We start from the raw sequence: 17,274 nt of genomic DNA on the forward strand, positions 1-17,274 counted from the left end.
CTAGCATATTCCAAAATAGCTTATCATAGCACTTCCCTCACTTTCCTACCTTGACTGGAATTTAGCTTACAGGAAGTAAGAGTATTCATAATGTCAAAATGTCTGTTAGAAGCTTAGAAGCAGTGTGCTTTTTTTTCTTTTATTTCTTTTTTTTTTTCCTCTTCCTTCAAAACAGGTTCTCGTTAAACCACTTCTGGACAGAGGATTTCTTTTTCTTCTTTCTCCTTGGCAAATGACATCCCCTTATGGTATGCATACTCTATGTTTGGTACTGTGGTTGTGGTGATGGTGGTATTGTTGTTGTTTGGTTTATAGTTGTCTTTTGAAGCATAGGGGTCTTCTCCTTTCCAACCATTTTTCTTTTTGTAGATCACCAAACTGGACGGTCCCGCATGTTAAATGCGTTATTTCTGTTTCCTGAACCTAGAGGTATAATTAGCTCAAGTAAGTTTGTTCACTTCTGTGTGTGTTATGTGGTCAGTTAAATGATGATTATAGTCTACTGAAATCAACAGTAGAACAGTGTTACAACTTAACACTGTAAACCAGGAATAATAGTTTGTTATAGCAATGGTGATGGTGTTCAAAAAGTGTTCATTTCTTCATGGAACTAAGGCATTTCTTCATGGCACTAAGTATTTTAGGCTCACTTGTTCCTAGTTTAAAACTAAAACGACTTCAGATTTCTTGGTTGTGCGTAGTAGTAGAACTGAGAGTGTTCCCAGAGATCTGTGTGCTAGGAATGTTACTGCACTTTTATAGTGGGGGGGAGGGGGGTATTTCTTTAACTAACACAATGTGAAGGACAAAACATCTGAAAGTTTGTTGTTTTGATTTGGGATATGCACAAAAACCTGACCATATAATAAAGACGAATGAAAGGACTTGGCTTTAGTGTTGGGATGAGACTTAAAAGTTAATCTTTGACAGCTGAAATTTGCAATCAGCAGAATGCAGTTCTATTTTGGCCTGCTGTGAGTTAGTTAGAAGTGATGTTGTCAAAGTGTAGCTCTCTTCAGGAAGTTCCTGTTTGAAGTCTTAGCTGCTTCCTAGATGCTTACCTCTATGTTTCTTATTTTAATTTTTCTAACTTGAGTGATGGTTGATAAAATCCAAGCACTTGTAGTTTGGGTAAGAAGAGATAAGACACAGTAAGACATTTCAAGTGTATGTATGCCAGTTCCTTAAAAATATTACAGCTTTTTGCTGCCGTGACATTTCAAAGACTTGTGAGCTGTAGTTTCTGTCAAACACAAAGTTAACCACTGTTTTAAGGCCTCAGTAATTGTTTAAAAGGGTTGAATGAAAGAAAGTTTGATGGAGGAGGAGGGCAGGGGACAGAAATAAATGAATAAAAAGGATATAACTTGGATCTTCCTTTAAATGCTATTTCAAGGATGCAGTAAGAGGTTCTAATAGCATCCCAAGACCAGGAAATCGTGCTCTTGTCAAATGTTCCTATTGCATCTTGTTGAGTTGTATTGGTTTGCAAAGGACCAAAAAAGCTGTATAGCTTTGTGCTGGACTACTAAGCCCAGAACTTACTAAGAACGTCTTTTTTAGAGTTCCATGTCACAAGGATCCCAGTGAGCTTAGAATCAGTACAATGAATGGGGCAGGATTCCATGGGAAGGAGTAATGCCATTTCTTGCAGAGAGCTGTTTTTCAGTAAATCTAAAGTCTTTGAAGTGACATTTTAGGAGGGCCAGTAAGGTGATTTGAATTGGAAATTATGTGTACATAGGATATAGGTTACCACAAAATCATGAAAGTGAACAGTTCATCATGACCATGAATAGGTTGATGTTTAAGTACGCTTTAAAGCTGTTACTTCACACTTACACAAAGAAAGAAATCCCTGGCATTTGGGTTATTTCTTCAGTCATTCCAAACTGTGTTTCACCAAATATGTATAATACAGAATATTGCTAGCTAGTCATCATTAATTTATAGCTTTATGATGTGATTTTAATTGTGAATTCCCTTTTCTCCTATGGCAGCACAAAAAAGTGTTCCATTTGGAACACAGAAAAATTCAACTACTGTGGTGTTGCACGAAAATCAGGAGATCATTCCAGAATTCACAAAGTTTATTCAGTCTCTACATTTTGCTTTAATCCAATCTCGTAAAGACGCTACTGCAGATTTCAATACTGTTGTGGAAAAGTATATAAATGAGTATTTGAAAAGATGCTATAGTGGCTCTGGAAAATATAGAGAATTTGTATTATATCGGTATGAATCACGGTTGGATGACAAAAAATTTCTTTATTCTGCTCCAAAAAATAAATCTCATATTGACAGCTCCTTGCAAAACTATATTTTTGGTTGTGAGGCATATCAACTACCTGTTTCTAGAGCTAAGGAATTGATGGAGGGAAATCGGAAACTTCAACAGTTCAGTCCCATCTCAGATTATGAAGCTACAGAAGACACTGATTTTGCCAATGCAAAAAGTGGGAAAAGAATCCGTGCAAAATATGAAGCAACTGCTGCCAAGCGAAAATTCCCTCATCACGGAGATTATGATCCTGATAGACTGAAGGAACTTATTAACTTAATCCAGTGTAGGAAAAAAAATGTAGGTGGAGATTCTGATTCTGAAGACCTTAGAAATAAGAGTGGACTGAAAAGGAAGCTGGAGAAACAGTCTGAAAATCTGCGGAAACACTTAAAAATGAGTGAAGCCTCAGACAATAGTTGTCAGTACGAAGGTAAGAATCTCTTTATTTAGAGTTCCTCTTTAAGTATTGTAATTCACAGCATACTTTTAATTTTAACCTTAATAGATTGAATTTTTTTTTTTTTTGTGTGTGTATTTTAATGCTTGGTGGCTCATTTAAAGATTGGCCTGAGATCTGTTAATAGAGATGTAGTTTATGTAGGTTGTCTCTTTCTAGAATACAAGTTAATAGGGAAGGCTGACTTCCAGAGAGTTTGCTTAGCTGTAGAACTGTCCAAAGACTTTCTAGTATAGGGTACTAAGCAAATTGTGATACAGTAATGTCTTTGACTTCAGGCTTTGCTCTAATTCCTTACAGCTGCAATACCCTATATTAATAATTAGTAAATGTATATCGAAGAAGAGAATTAGATATCTAAGTATGAGCAAAGTAAAGTCAGAGCAGCCAGTAATACGTTTAATGTGACAAAGGAAACAGCTTTATGGTTTTAAGACTGAATTTATTTTGTAAATTAAACTATCTATATCCAAACCTTAGGTAATTACCTTGGATCTTATCTTAATATCTGCCAAAGAAACTTTGATTTCTGTTTCGCTGACAGGGTAATGATATAGGTCTCATTTAGATGGGGAAAACTGGGGAGAACAGGGAGAAGGGTAGCACAAAGAAGAGTGGGGGGGGGATGTATATCAAGCTTCAGTAATTCCAATGCATCAAATCAGTTCAGAAGATGAAAAGCTTGAGTTAGAAACCAGTTTCCTTTTGGAGAGGTGCAGCTGGCATGTGTGGATGGAGGAGACAGAGGGTAGGCTCCATGATCAATCATGGGATTCCAGCTTGGAAGTTTATGGAACTTGAGAGTCTTTTTACGTTGGTTATTAATATAAAATATGTGACTGTGTTTCCACCTGGCTGTAATCAAAACAGTATTTGTTTGAAACTAAATTTTGACTTAACACTGTCAGGGGTTCCCAGACAGCAACATCTATCAGGAGTTTGAATTTCCATGTTTTTATATAGCTTCAGAAACTGTTCTGTTAGCTTTAGAAACTTTAATCAACATCCTCCTATTTAAAATTTTTTACTAAGAAAGTAAATGTATGTGTAATGTATGAATTGATGCTAAAGAGTGACACTGTGGGTATGTGGAAGGTGTTTGGTGTGTGCATGTGTCTGTTTTTGCTTTTGTTTTAAAACTTAGTAATGGATTACTTTTCCCCTTCTCCCCCTATCTGAAGGGGGCAGAACCTCGGACTCTCCACACTCAGTTTTCTCAATTATTACTGGTCTTGGTGGACATGATACTGACTTGAGGCAGCAAGATGTTTCCGACCCTGCTGTTACTGACACACATGGCCTCATTAAACTGCTGTTAGAAACACTAGCTAGTTCAGGACACTTGGATTCGTCGTTGGCACGGTCTGTAAATCAAGCTTTAGGATTAAACACTGATGAAATTGAAGAAGATATGAGACAAAAATATGAATATGAATCCATTCCAGCACAGGACAGAGATGATCATGAGCTTCCTAATGCTGTTCAGGCTGAAAATGTTAACTTCAAGGACCCACAGAGCCCTGTGATGCTAGAAACTGATGCAGCTTGCTTACCCTACCCTACTGATGTTGACCTACGGCTTTCAGCTAATGAAGTAGGCCTTGAACACACACTGCGTTTAAAAGTAAGTGAAACTGGCTGATAGGCTGATGCTAGTAACAGAAGTACTATTTTTGTAAACATTATGAGAATTAATAAAAAGACCTTGTAATTTTTAAATAGGTAAGTACTAACTTTTCTGTGAAGAAGACTTTCTGTTTTGCAGGAGAGTATATAGAAAATTCTAACTTGAAGATGCTTGTTTCTCATTCTTTGTCTATTCTTTCTGTAATAAAATTGTAATTAAGAATATCTGGAAGGTGGAAGGCAACCATGGGCAGTCAGTCAGTCTTCCTCACTCTAGCTTTCCAGTAAGTGTAATATGCTGATGCTCCACAAATAGGCAGCAAAACTTCCGTCATTCTTTTGCTGACTACTGTATACCGAAATGTTTTTTCATGTTTTCTGAAACAGAAGCCTTGCAATTGTTTTCTGTATCTTGTAGAAAACAGATTATTCTGTTCTGTCTCTCACCTTGATTATGGTGATGGTTTTTAGCAAGCTGAAGTTGCATGGAACAAGTGTAGTGTAAACTGTAACAGAGCTTGCATGCTGCCTTCCACCTTCCTCCTTCTCTGAGGGGTGAGTCTTGATCTGGCTGGGGTATTGATATTTTCTGAACCTGTAACCAAGTAAGGAGACATTTGAGAGTTCTTCACAGTTAACTGCCTAGCTGTTACTCTTTCTGAAGACAAGTAACGATGCAGGAGTAGTTGCTGTTGCATATGGACTTCCTGCAGCAATGGTAGCAGGGCAGGCTGTTAGTGACTATGTTAGTGTCTGGTTGGGGGACACCCCAGGATGGTTCAGTTTTCTTTGCTATCCTCTGCTTTTACTATTTTTCTGTGTTTTTCTTAACCTTACAGACTTGATAGGTGGTTTGGATATGACAGCTTGTCATGATTATGAAGTCCAATCTCAGGCACAAAAAAGCTTTTTCATACCAGGCTCCTCCCATATCTAAGCTCTTTCAAAGCTTATCCTTTGAATCCTTTTGCCCTTCTCCCCTCAAAAGTGAACCAAAAATAAATAGATTGGCCTCAATCTTTTTTCAGTTTACTGCTTTCTTGTCATAGCCAAGAAACTCAAAGTTGAACTGCAACAACTGTATTTGTGCTCTCTTGCTTTTAACCATTTTGAATGCCAGGTGAATTTAGTTTACTCAAGTTTACTTTAATACTAGTTGCAGGTGGTTCCTCAGCAGTGCTAACATGTCATGGTTTTCGTTGACTTATCAAGACTACAGCCTAAAAATGGCTAAGGAGCAGACTTTTTTTTTTGCTCCTCCACTTCCATCTCCTAGTCTCCTTGCCCTTCTCCCCCCATGTTCTGTGCTCTAAGGTATGTGCTTAGGACTGCCTTATTTAGTGACAGACCATCAGCAAAGATGCCTGTCGCAGAAGTAATCACGTGAATGAAATGCAGAAGTACCTGATGTAAACTTTTCTAACTTTGACTTGACCAATTGGAAAATTTCCTATCTGCTGGTGAATTTGGGGACATTCTTACTGTAAGCTGTTCAGTATGTAGTTTAAGGAAACAGTTGCAAATTGAGAATTTTAATCATTTTTTTTCAGGAAGCAAGCACTGGAAGTGTAAGTAGCTTTGAAGACTACAGTCCCTGTCCTAGTACACCTATAGAACACGTTTATCGCAGGCAACATTCCAACTCAAATAACATAGGAGAAGTTGGAATGCACTGGAGACTGATTCCAATTACAGGTAAGATGGGTTTAACTTATTTTGCTACATATAGTAAATGAAAGCATATTCCAAAGGTTTGTATCTTTTACAGATTCCATTGTTGGGTCACATGTTGGTACACAAGCATGTGTATATCCATGCAATTATTTCTCATTTTTGAACAATACACGCATCTGTTGGATGAAAACATACTCGTGTTTTCATGGAGAAGTACTGCTTCGGGTACAGAGTGATATAGGTTAGAAATGCAAGTGCTTGAGTATTTATCTGGTGAAGTATATAGCTGTTATAAATTCAGCATTTAAATCCACTTTCCTGGACTGGTGGACAATTGCAGCTTCTAATTCAGAAAAGTCATGAGAAATGTGTTAACCTCATAGAAAGCTGTCTACTTTGTATTGCATCAAGCTCTTCTACTAATAGTGCTTTGAAGGCTTTTATATCTAAACATTTAAAACTTAGAAACTTATTCTATAAGCTTACTTTGTTCTACTTCTTGATGAGTCAACAGTGTCAAGTCTTGGGAGCACTTAAAAGCGTGGATTTGAAGGATGTGGAAGCCGAACTGAGGAGTAGCCATGAGGAGGTTTAAATTCAAGGCTAGGAATTGAGGCCTCTTATGCGTAAACCCACGTGGACTGTGTTAACTGCATTCTCTGAGTAAATACCTACTGATTTCTGATCATTCTCTAACAATGTGGGAATCTCTCTTTGACACTTCTAATATTCATCCAGTTGTGTAGTACTGCAGCTCTTCTGTTTGCTTGGCCAAGAAGGGAGAAAGGAGTTAGCTTCTGCATTATTGATAAGCCTTTCAAAGAATCGATAGGGTGATTTTAAATTACGTTTTCTGTGTTTTCTTTAAGAGCCAAACATCAAAAATCTATTCTGGTATTTTGCCAAGTAACATCTGTCACTGTGTGTATAGGCAGATGTGGTTATGGTTGCTGAAATAACTAGCAAGTGGATGCAGTATAAGAGAGTTCATACAAGGGTTTTTCAGCTGACATGTTGTGCAGTCACCTGTGAGACTACAAATTTTGCTAGAAGAAATTTTCTTTGAGGTCTTCTGAGAGGGAAAAGTGCTGTTCTCCAGAGATGAAAGAGGTTGTCTTGAGCATCACTGGATTTCTTGTTTCTTCAAATCAGCTCTTGCTGCAGTAAGTGTTGACTAGCTCTGTAATGTGAGCTTGTAAAAGGTGCAATATATGTAGAAAGAAAACCCTGTAAATTCTAACTGCTGCTCTCCTTCAGGAGGGACGGGAAGTGTTCAAGAGGATCATTAGGAAAGAATGTGTTGGAAGGGTTCCTTATGTCATTATGGCCTGAGCACCTTTTATTCTTACCTGGTATTGAGTTTTCATCAGAAAACAAGATCAATAACACATTGTTCAACAAGTGGACTCATTCTATTGAAGTACATCAGGAAGGCTGTAGGAGAGTCAAAACAGCCTCAAATGTTTTGGGCTACAGGCACTCCTCATTGGACATATCTTTCTATTTAGCATCTTCTGGAGGGTTTTGAATTTTCATTCTAGGGAATTAAGATCAATTCAGTAGCATAACTTAAAGGAAGCTTTGATCCTTTCTGAAACTGATGGCTTTCTAAATTCAGTGGCTTGTCCACATCTCTTTTTTTTGTTTGGTTCTTTCTGCAGCAACATAGATGTAGAAAGGAATTCAAAGAACATCAGTCTTTCTTCTTCTTAGATTACATAATCTAAATTTCTGATAATTGTAAGCAAACTTGCAAAATCCATCCCAACTTGATTTTGATTTGAATTTGGGACTGTTCATTAGCTTTAGACATTCAGCTAAAAATGGTATTTGTTCTTGCTTGTTCCTTCTCTTGTAAGAGAAGATTAATGCATCAATAAACATTCTTAAAAGTGATGGCTTTTGACGACATTCATCTTAAATACAAAGAAGCAGAATGTTCCGTGCTTTCTTTGTTGGTGGTGTTTGAATTTATGATTTCAAAATAAACCCAAGAACCCTTTTGCTGGAGTCACTGTAGAAAGACCTCTCTTAAGCAGTGAGGAATTTGATTCTTAATCTGCAATAATAACAACTTGGGCAGATCTTAAACAGCTTTTCTTTCTAAGATTGTTTTCTGGCAGTCATTGTGTGTTTTTTTTGTTTTTTTTTTTGACCTAAGTTTCTTTGACCTAAGCAGTTACGAGGTATTACTAAGGAAGAATATATTTGAAATCAGAAATAATTCTTGAATAGCTGTTGAATTCTGTATTCATGCTTTACTACTTGCTGATCCTTTTTTATTATTATTATTTTTTGTGAAGACTCGTGACCCAAAGGTGTAGGTAGATCTATGAAGGACGCCACCTTCAGGGAGTTCTATTTCAGTAAGGGAAACCCTAGGTTAATTTTTTTTTTTAAACTTTTTTTACATGCTAGAAAATATTTTGGATTGGTATCTGTATTCAGCAATACATATTTCTGTTTAAACTCCTTTACACTTCTTTACTACAGGCCTTAATTGCTTGTCCTCTCTTTCCCCTCCACACTTCCTTTTTAAAGCACTGTTTGTTTCTTTCTGGAAAACTTTAAATAATAACCTTTAAAGAATAACTTAATCAGTCTAGTGTCTAGTATATGTTCTTATTATGTATTACGAAGTCTTATTCCTAATCTAATTGTTACAGAAACTTTCTCTTATATCAGCATGAATGGATTGGGTATTACTTCTTTCATTGCTAAAATTGGTATGTAACAGGCTGTATTAAAATGCAAGAAATCACCTAAAAATAGCCCTAAATTTCAAGCTATAGTATATTTTTAATTTTCCTGCAAAGAGTTCCTTGTAGTACAGTATTTCTTGATTACAATAATGTAGCTTAAGCAGCTCAAGAAAAATGAGATACATAGTCTCAAGTACCTCACATCTCAAACAAGCTTGAAATGAGTTTATTCTGTTAACATCATGATTTGGTTATTGAGTTATTCTAAAACAAAATTAATGTGCTTAAGTATGCAGAAGGCATAGATCAATGCTGAAGGCACAGGGTATAACAGAAAAACAGGTTCAAATAAAATTGAACAAATCAGAATCACCTGATTTATATCTGCTTGTACTGCTTTTAAAGAAAGCAAGAAATTAGGTTTGACTAGATGGATGTGCTTTCAAGGATGAAGAACAAACATCTAGTTTTATTAAGAAAATAAAATGGAACCACATTACTGGTTTCTCTGAACCAGTCTAAGTGGTGTAAAGTACCTACGAGGTGATTACAACATGAAAAAGGAATCCTTTTAGTGGCAGATTTTTTCCTTTTAGGCCTTTTAGAAATGGATGTTACCAAATAAGGGACAGCACATAACTTAAACTGATCACAAAAACAACTGCATTTCAAAAGAACACAGTTGTTTAAAGTTTATTTGTGCTATTTTGGTTACTGCTTCTGTTGCAGAAATCTTCTGGTTTTCTGCTTACAAGTCTATTAGCTGTAACAATAACACATTTAAAAAAAAAAAAACAACAAAACAAAACAAAATACTTTCTTTGAAGTGTTGAAATGCTTATGGAACAGATACATACTGAAACACTTGTATGTATTTAAATATCTGAAATATCTGTGACAAAACCAGTTTTGAATGTGGATGGTCAATAAATTGACAGTTGCAGAAATGATTTCTGAGGTTTGGGTTTGGGAGGCTTTCAGCACTCCTTACAGGATAACTGATTCTGTGGATCAGTAATTATCATAAAACATATGTTCTACCCTTTTAAGAAAAAAAAAATCAATTGGAAGATCAAATGTACAGCTTGCAATTTGCAGTTTAACTCCACAAGGTAGTATGTGGCTAAAATATGCATTTTGAAAGTCTACAGATTATAACCCAGTAGCAAAATAAAACGTCTGAATAATTTGTTACCCTGCTCAATTTTCTAATTTGGATGTGTTTTGTAATTAAGGCAGCTACTGTTGTGTTTAATTAGCTGTTATCACTGGGAAAATTACTTGGGTTCTGGCTTTCCAAGCGAACTTTGATATTGTACAGTCTTAGGAACAATGACATTTTCTGTGCTTCTGCACATCAGAGACACACTGCATTCTGGATTTAAGGTGCTTGGGGGGAGGCACAACAGTAATACTTTCTTGAAACTGCATTTTGTTGTATTAGTTCTGTATCACTTTAAAACATAAGATGATGATGATGAACTCTTCCTATATAGGTCTGAAATCACCAGAAGAACCACTGGTGTTTTTACCACCAAAGGATGCCTTCCCTAATGACCCTCGGGTAATAAATAGGCAGAGAAGTTCTGATTATCAGTTTCCATACTCTCCATTTTCAGACACACAAAAGGGGACAGCAGAAGATGGACTTTATACAAGACAAGCGGAGAAACTTGAAGATCAGTGTGGGCTAGCAGATCAACCTTTTACAACTAAGCATTCCATAAGTGCAATAATAGAGACTACACTAATAGAAGAATATAATCTTTTTGCAAAAAAGATTCAGGACATTTTGCAGCAAAAGAACATCGCTTATGTTAGTGGTATGTCCACACCAGTCTTCTCAGCCCGAGAGAGGATAATGAGACTTTCTGAATACATTTGTTTACAGGCATCAGAGATTTCTGTGCAAGAATATATAGAGACACTGAGTGAAAAACTGAATAGTGTTATTTTGTCCTCTTCAAGCACTAGGCATACTCCACCAATTTATTCTAGTCCTGAATCAGCAGAAATAGTTCGTAACGCTGCACTGAATCCTTCACCCGAGGTGTTACCTGCTTGCAGGGACTGTGAGCCAGCATTGCTATCAGAGCCATTGTGTAATAATGTAATGGAGGATCTTGAAACTAAGGAGCAGCATTCAGCAAGCTTGCCCTTAGCGAAGGAGGAAATGGATCGTGTGAATGCTAAAACAGAAGATATACTGACATATGATCAGACATCTTCCAGTGGCGATCTGATGGAGCAGCCAGAAAAGACACAGAAATCCCCAGAGAGCTTAAATATTTCAAGCCAACCAGCTCTTTCTGATTTTATAAGCCAGTTAAAACCTGAAGTATTTAACAGTTTGGTCAAAATTATTAAAGATGTACAGAAAAACACTGTGAAATTTTATGTTCATGAAGAGGAAGAAAGTATTCTCTGCAAAGAAATCAAGGTAAGTATGTTTCATTTCAGTCTCTCTTTCATGGTAAAATAGATTGGTGTGCCTTTCAAACCAGAATGTATAAAAACGGGGCTTGCAAACATAAAGTAGGCTAAAACTTCCTTCAAAAAAGTTTGAATTGTGACAGTGAATGATGAAAACAGGCTGTCCTGCCACATTTCTTGTTTGAGGTTGTCTTACATTTAGCTTTTACATAAGTCTCTTAGTTGGAAAGTAAAACTGGCTGTACTTTGGGGTCCTTCTGAAGGTACTGCCAGAGGGGTTAGGCTTATGGAAGGTTTTTGGGGAAAAACAGATAACAACGGCAAACGTGTGATAGCATTTTAGCAAGTACATATGAAAAGTTTGTGGTGGTGTGTTTTTTGTTGTTTGAGGTTGTTCTATTCTGTTTTCCTCTGTTTAATAATACAGGTAACTTTAGAGACTGCTGTCCTTCTGTATTTAAGTGTGTAAGATAAAATTTGAAAATGAAATAATAAAGCTTCTGTTTTCTTGAAAAACCATGCAGTTAATAGACGAGACGGCCGCTTATCCATTTATGTGCTATTCTGTAAGAATGACTGACTTGCTAAAATAGCCTATTTCCTTCCGTGTTACTACATCCTTCTGGCTAATGTATTGGAAAGACCAAAAAAAAAAAAAGAAAAAGGCAGTTCCACCCTCTGACGTTCATTTCAATAGAAGACTTATTTAAATGTGGTCATGTTCTGGGGATTGTTTTGGCCTAACTACCTTTTTGCTTTCTTTACCATCTTTTCTTTCTGTGGTGTTAGGAATATCTTACAAAGTTAGGTAATACAGAGTGCCATCCAGAACAGTTCCTTAAAAGAAGAGCTGACTTAGATAAACTGTTGATAATTATTCAAAATGAAGACATCGCCAACCTCATCCATAAGGTACTTCACATAAGTAAATGCATACTACAGAAAGCTACTGTTAAAGCATAATGAGAAGAGCTCATTTCAATTAAGGTTACTTTAAATGATGACCTGGGTCATCATTTAGGTGCCTCCTGAAGAAATAAAAATGGCTGTGGTAATACTTAGGGTTGTTGCATCATACACCTCTAATAACTTCTACCTACATGTACTTGCTAATGTATACTTAGTAGTTGTAAAGCTCTGATGAGGCCTGAGTAGTTCTGCTTTTAGTTCTGTGATGCTCTAACAGCAAGCAAAGGCAGCTGCCAGGTTACCTTAGGTGTTCCTGACAGCTGTGGCTTATGAGCTTGTAGTGGACAGAAAATAAAATCATTCTAAGTACTCAGCTTCCACTGGCTCACTCCTATAATGGTTTTGAAAGAGCACCTCCCAAAGAAAGAGGAAAAAAGTAGTTGTTTTACGTTGTGTTTTCAAGTTAGATTTTCGGTATTAATAGGTAGATCAGAGAAGTTCTGTAGCTCTTTTTTTAACTGTGATCTTTTATGTTTTATTTTCCCTCATATACATCTCTGATTTTTAAACAGATACCTGGCTTAGTAACTTTGAAGAGGCTTTCTTGTGTCAGCTTTGCGGGTGTCGATAGTTTGGATGATGTGAAAAATCACACTTACAATGAACTCTTTGTGTCTGGTGGTTTTGTTGTGTCAGATGAATCTGTCCTTAATTCAGAGAGTATCACAATAGGTAAGTGTGATGCTTTCTGAAGCTTTAAAACAGTCAAAAAAGCCTAATGTTTTAGGGTAAAAGATAAGTGCCATACTCAAGAGCAGTTAGGAATCAAGTCTTCTAATTTACAGAGATGATATTGTGAGGAGATTTTTTTTTTTTTTTTTTTTGTAGAACTTAAGCTAATTCAGTCTCTTACCTCACTGGCCTGTCTGGAGAACATAAACATGGATATCTTGTCTTTAAATTTGTCTTATATTGTGTAGTTATGTGTACAGAAACTTTTATTCCTTATGTCTCAATCCACAAAAAATGTAGTAAAAAATACTTGAAAAACTACATTCTTTCAATTTTGCTCTTTTGAAAATTGAATAGTTATCTAAGTATGTGTTCTCAGAGATATTTTAGCAAGGCAGATCATGCTGACTGAATACCACTGTTAGGTATCTGTCTGTTTTTATCTATTCCATTGTTTACCTTTACTTTAAAAAACAAAACAACACAAAATCCCCTTGCTTTTGGAGTATCGTTGTTGTCCAGTCTCCTAGGAACTAAACCTAAAGTACTACCTAGGGTAAAGTTGCTTAAGTACTTTGATGAAGACTGGAGAAAAAAACAACACACTTCTGTGTATATATTGAAGCAGTGTTTTCAGTTCACATACCACAAAATTTAACTTCTGTTCAATATCTTCAAAACAGATAAACTAAAACAGTTCTTAAAATTTTTGGAGGACCTCAATACACCAGATGGGAAATGGCAGTGGAAAGTCCACTGCAAAATACAAAAAAAACTTAAAGAGCTGGGGAGGTAAGCAGTCATCATTTATATATCAGTTGTTAACATGCTTCAGCTTTAAATTATGTTCTAAAAAAAACAAGTACAACTTAGCATTATGTTCATTTTTTGACTTAATATTTAGACTGACTTTAAATGTCTTTATAATGGTGTTTTTGTTTTTGTTTTTTTTCACCATCACAGACTGAATACTAATGCTTTGAGTCTGCTGACCCTGCTGAATACCTACCAAAAGAAGCACTTGGTTGAAATTCTGTCCTACCACCATTGTGATTCTCAAACTCGAAACGCACCGGAATTAGACTGTCTTATCAGGCTTCAGGCTCAAAACATACAACAGAGGCATGTTGTCTTCTTAACAGGTAAAACCAAAATATAAGATTACCTCTCTTTCTCTTTTGATAACAGGTGCTGTATCTTAATACAAAATCTCCTTTTATGTATTTAGAAAAGAATCTCAAAATGCTTTCAAATTATGCTGAAAATGGAATAGTGGTTGCTACTGTTGATGACTTTATGCAAAATTTTAAAAGTCTTGTTGGGTATCACAACTCTGTTACTGAAGACAACAGTCTGCCTCCCTCTGATGTTCAGAAAAGACAATCAGGTAATATATTACACATTTATAGTTTTTTCAGCTAATTAGACGTGTGGGGTGGAGGTTCTTGAAATAGTGTGTCTTTACTCTTTATGTAAATGAATGCTGCAGATGGCAAGGAAAACCCAACTCTCAAGCTACTTTATTTTAAGTGATGGGGAAAAAGCAGCTGGGATGGAGCAGCAAGAAGATGTTAAATACAGAATTATAGGCTGACATGGTATCCAAGAAAGCAGATGTATGCTAAAAAGGTATAACCATCTGTTTCCAGGAAAAGTATAAATGTAACAATAGCTTTTAGAAATTGTAAACAAAGGATTAAGATGTCAGTAATTGTACTCCCTTAATTGTCTGATCAAATACTGACCTACTGTATAACTTTAGATGCTGTTTTGACATTAACCCCTTTGGAGCTGGGAGTTGGGATTTCCCAACACTAAACATGAACACAATGCGCAGAAGCTTTTAGCATCGGAGTAACTGGACATTCACACAGAGGGTTAAGTGTGTATGTTGAGTAAGTGAACAAGAGTGGCAGAAGACCAAGACTTAAGTGATAATGGACTTACAGACCTGAAGCATAACACTCTGTGAGTAGTGTATAGCTTTTCTAACAAAAGTTTGTATTTCAATAGAATAGGACTTTTTTTTTTTTTTTTAATGTAGTTCTTGTAGAAAACGATGAAAAGGATGAGGAGGACATGTCTCTGGATTCAGGGGATGAAGCATCACAAATAGAAATCTGCAATGATGACTCTAAGTATGATACATGTCGCTTGGAAGCTTTGCAGACAGAGGCCAAGGGCTCACACGGAGTAGATACAAAAGAAAGTTGTGTATCAGCTCCAGAGTTACCTCCTGAAGCACAAATTGGTTTGATGGAAAAGACTTCTAAAATTGACTTGAAAGAAATACAGCCAATTACTCCAGTTTCTACAACATGTTCTGCTGAAGGAGAAAAACAGAACTCAGTTGAACAAGCTCCTTTTAGTAACTTCCAAGTTTACAGCAGACAATTAAACATGTCCCATCAATTCAGTCAATTTAATTTACTCACTCATCAGACTTTTCTGGGAACAACATACCCGATTTCTGCAAATCAAAACCAAGAAGGGGGCAATTATTTTCTATCTGCTTACAGTCAAAGCATGGATACAGAAAAGTCATCATCGCCTGGTGGTTGGGATATAAATTGTGATTCTTCCAGGCCATACTCAAAACAGAAATAAACTTGTAAGTCTTTTTCTTAAGTTGATGTGGACTTTTCTGTTTCTAGAATGGTGAATTAACAATTTCTATTTTATTCTGGAACAAAATGTTTCTTGTCCTTTATCTCAAATGTTTTCTTGTCTTATTTAAACCATGATGGCCTGTACCTGTTGGAAGCATCTGAAAATTGAAATAAATATATATATTTTTTAACATTTATTGTACTTGAATTATCTTGTTTGTTGGCACTTTTAAGTTTCTACATTTGTATTTGACCTGTACATAGGCTTCAGTTTGAAGTCTGTTTTAATGTAAAACTGAATGTTTGCCTAAAATATGTGAAACGGCAAGTTTTTTTTAACTGTAAGAGTATCCAAATCACTTTTCTTTACATAAATATCAAAACTTGTGTATTTATTTGACACAATTTTGTACAAATGTTTTTACATAGCTATAAGGCAGTGTAGTTATTTTAATGACTGGATTTTGGCAAAATACCTCAATTAGATTAATGGTGCAGTTCCATTACAAAATAAAATAAACTCTTAATGCACAAGGGACTTGCTAACACATTGCATTGTCTGTGGTTTTTATACTGTTTTCAAAGTACACAAAAAAGTACCCAAATTTTATTTCATAACTAGCAATTATCTTTGTCTAATTTTGAAGCTGCATGCTTATTAGAACAACATCAGAATGATCTTACAACTTTTATTTCCCGTTGTAGTTTTAGAATAATGAGAAGGACAAAGCTAGTCTTAATGACAGTGGTAGTTCAGCTTTGCACTAGAAAATCCTCACTCCTCTCACTCCTCTCCTACTTCAGCATAGCGATCACTCTGCTCTTCTCCTTTTTAAAACTAGTATTGTCATAAACACGGAGATCTGTCTGTTTCTTAATGCTGTCCTTTTTAGTTTCCCATGTGCTAAGTTAACCTTGCATTTTCTATAGCAATTCTGTAATTCACTCATGTCATGCAGCATTTTCTGAATCAAAGGCTTCTGGAGAACAGTAGCTGATAGAAAAGTAGCTGTGGTATGTCAGAATTACCTGTTTAGTTTCACTGATGTCTTTACATACACTAATACCCCAACTCTTACGTTTACAGTTTTTGTTTTCAAGTTGTCCAAAGTCTTTTTTTCAAAACAAAAAAGTAAACTTTTCCCTGATGTTGAATAGCTTCTCTTCTATTAATTGTTTGATTCACTTATTAAATTAGGAACAAACCATGACCAAAGTAGTTTAGCAGTTATCTTACCAGGCAAGTAATCTATCAAAAAAAAAAAACCCGCCCTTGCACCAATAAACTGATAATGAATTTTGTGGAAAAACTGTTTTACCAAGTATAATGTCAACTATAGATTCTCACCTATTACATGACTTGGCATGCAAAGGGAGAGGAAAAAGGGAGTGCACATTTATTCCCTCAGCTACTGCTGTAAGGTACCTTCATAGTCAGGTTATTTCTAAAAAACAGTTGCTCCTAGAAGGAATCTTCGGTTGGAGGTTCAGTGGTTTTATTGTATATCAACTAAAATTAATTCAGGTTAGGCATCTTCTGCAGAGATCTGGAAGAAAAACAGTTTTACCCCAAATTACCCTTTCTCTTGAAGGCTAAAATATTTATTTTAAATGCATTTGTTCCTATTCTGGCTGGAAGCATTGAATGCTGACCTTTTCAGACTACTTATAAGTTGACTTCTTTAAAATGCATTCTGTTATTTTGGACCCAGCCATTACAACATTAAGTGCTGCTATCCTGTTTTAACGGGGGTCAGGGGGGTATGTGTGCATGTTGCAATCAGCAGCGCTGTGGTGTTAAAATCTGAGATTAAGTTAATAGACAATTAATTTGTCTAAGCCTAAAAC

At 36.0% G+C, this 17,274-nt stretch overlaps 2 protein-coding genes across 12 annotated transcripts in view; one reads left to right on the forward strand and one right to left on the reverse strand.

Annotated features, from left to right (window-relative positions):
* Window positions 1-17,274, forward strand: part of TASOR (transcription activation suppressor) — a 35,576-nt gene that overhangs the window by 14,802 nt on the left and 3,500 nt on the right. Inside the window, exons 12-24 of one of the 7 annotated variants that reach the window (XR_004253703.1) lie at window positions 176-248; window positions 370-444; window positions 2,001-2,714; window positions 3,923-4,365; window positions 5,918-6,062; window positions 10,240-11,183; window positions 11,966-12,088; window positions 12,658-12,817; window positions 13,501-13,609; window positions 13,781-13,959; window positions 14,046-14,204; window positions 14,580-14,785; window positions 14,862-14,907. Coding sequence is in view for 6 of the 7 variants with exons in the window: in XM_032194005.1 (XP_032049896.1) it covers window positions 176-248; window positions 370-444; window positions 2,001-2,714; window positions 3,923-4,365; window positions 5,918-6,062; window positions 10,240-11,183; window positions 11,966-12,088; window positions 12,658-12,817; window positions 13,501-13,609; window positions 13,781-13,959; window positions 14,046-14,204; window positions 14,862-15,424 (3,687 nt within the window). In the remaining variant the exon portion in view is untranslated. Of the gene's footprint in view, window positions 1-175; window positions 249-369; window positions 445-2,000; window positions 2,715-3,922; window positions 4,366-5,917; window positions 6,063-10,239; window positions 11,184-11,965; window positions 12,089-12,657; window positions 12,818-13,500; window positions 13,610-13,780; window positions 13,960-14,045; window positions 14,205-14,579; window positions 15,620-17,274 lie in introns of those variants that run through there. The other 6 variants (XM_032194005.1, XM_032194006.1, XM_032194007.1 and 3 more) reach the window with 6 other exon arrangements.
* CCDC66 (coiled-coil domain containing 66) overlaps window positions 1-17,274 on the reverse strand; it is a 40,944-nt gene that overhangs the window by 165 nt on the left and 23,505 nt on the right. For 2 of the 5 annotated variants that reach the window (XM_032194014.1, XM_032194012.1), the window contains one exon: window positions 15,678-16,973. The exons of 1 other annotated variant lie outside the window; for it this stretch is intronic. The gene's annotated coding sequence lies outside the window, so the exon portion shown is untranslated. Of the gene's footprint in view, window positions 1-15,677; window positions 16,974-17,274 lie in introns of those variants that run through there. 2 more of the 5 variants (XR_004253705.1, XR_004253704.1) reach the window with 2 other exon arrangements.

The sequence above is a fragment of the Aythya fuligula genome, chromosome 10 (genome assembly GCF_009819795.1).
Source record: "Aythya fuligula isolate bAytFul2 chromosome 10, bAytFul2.pri, whole genome shotgun sequence".
NCBI classification, from domain to species: Eukaryota; Metazoa; Chordata; class Aves; order Anseriformes; family Anatidae; genus Aythya; species Aythya fuligula.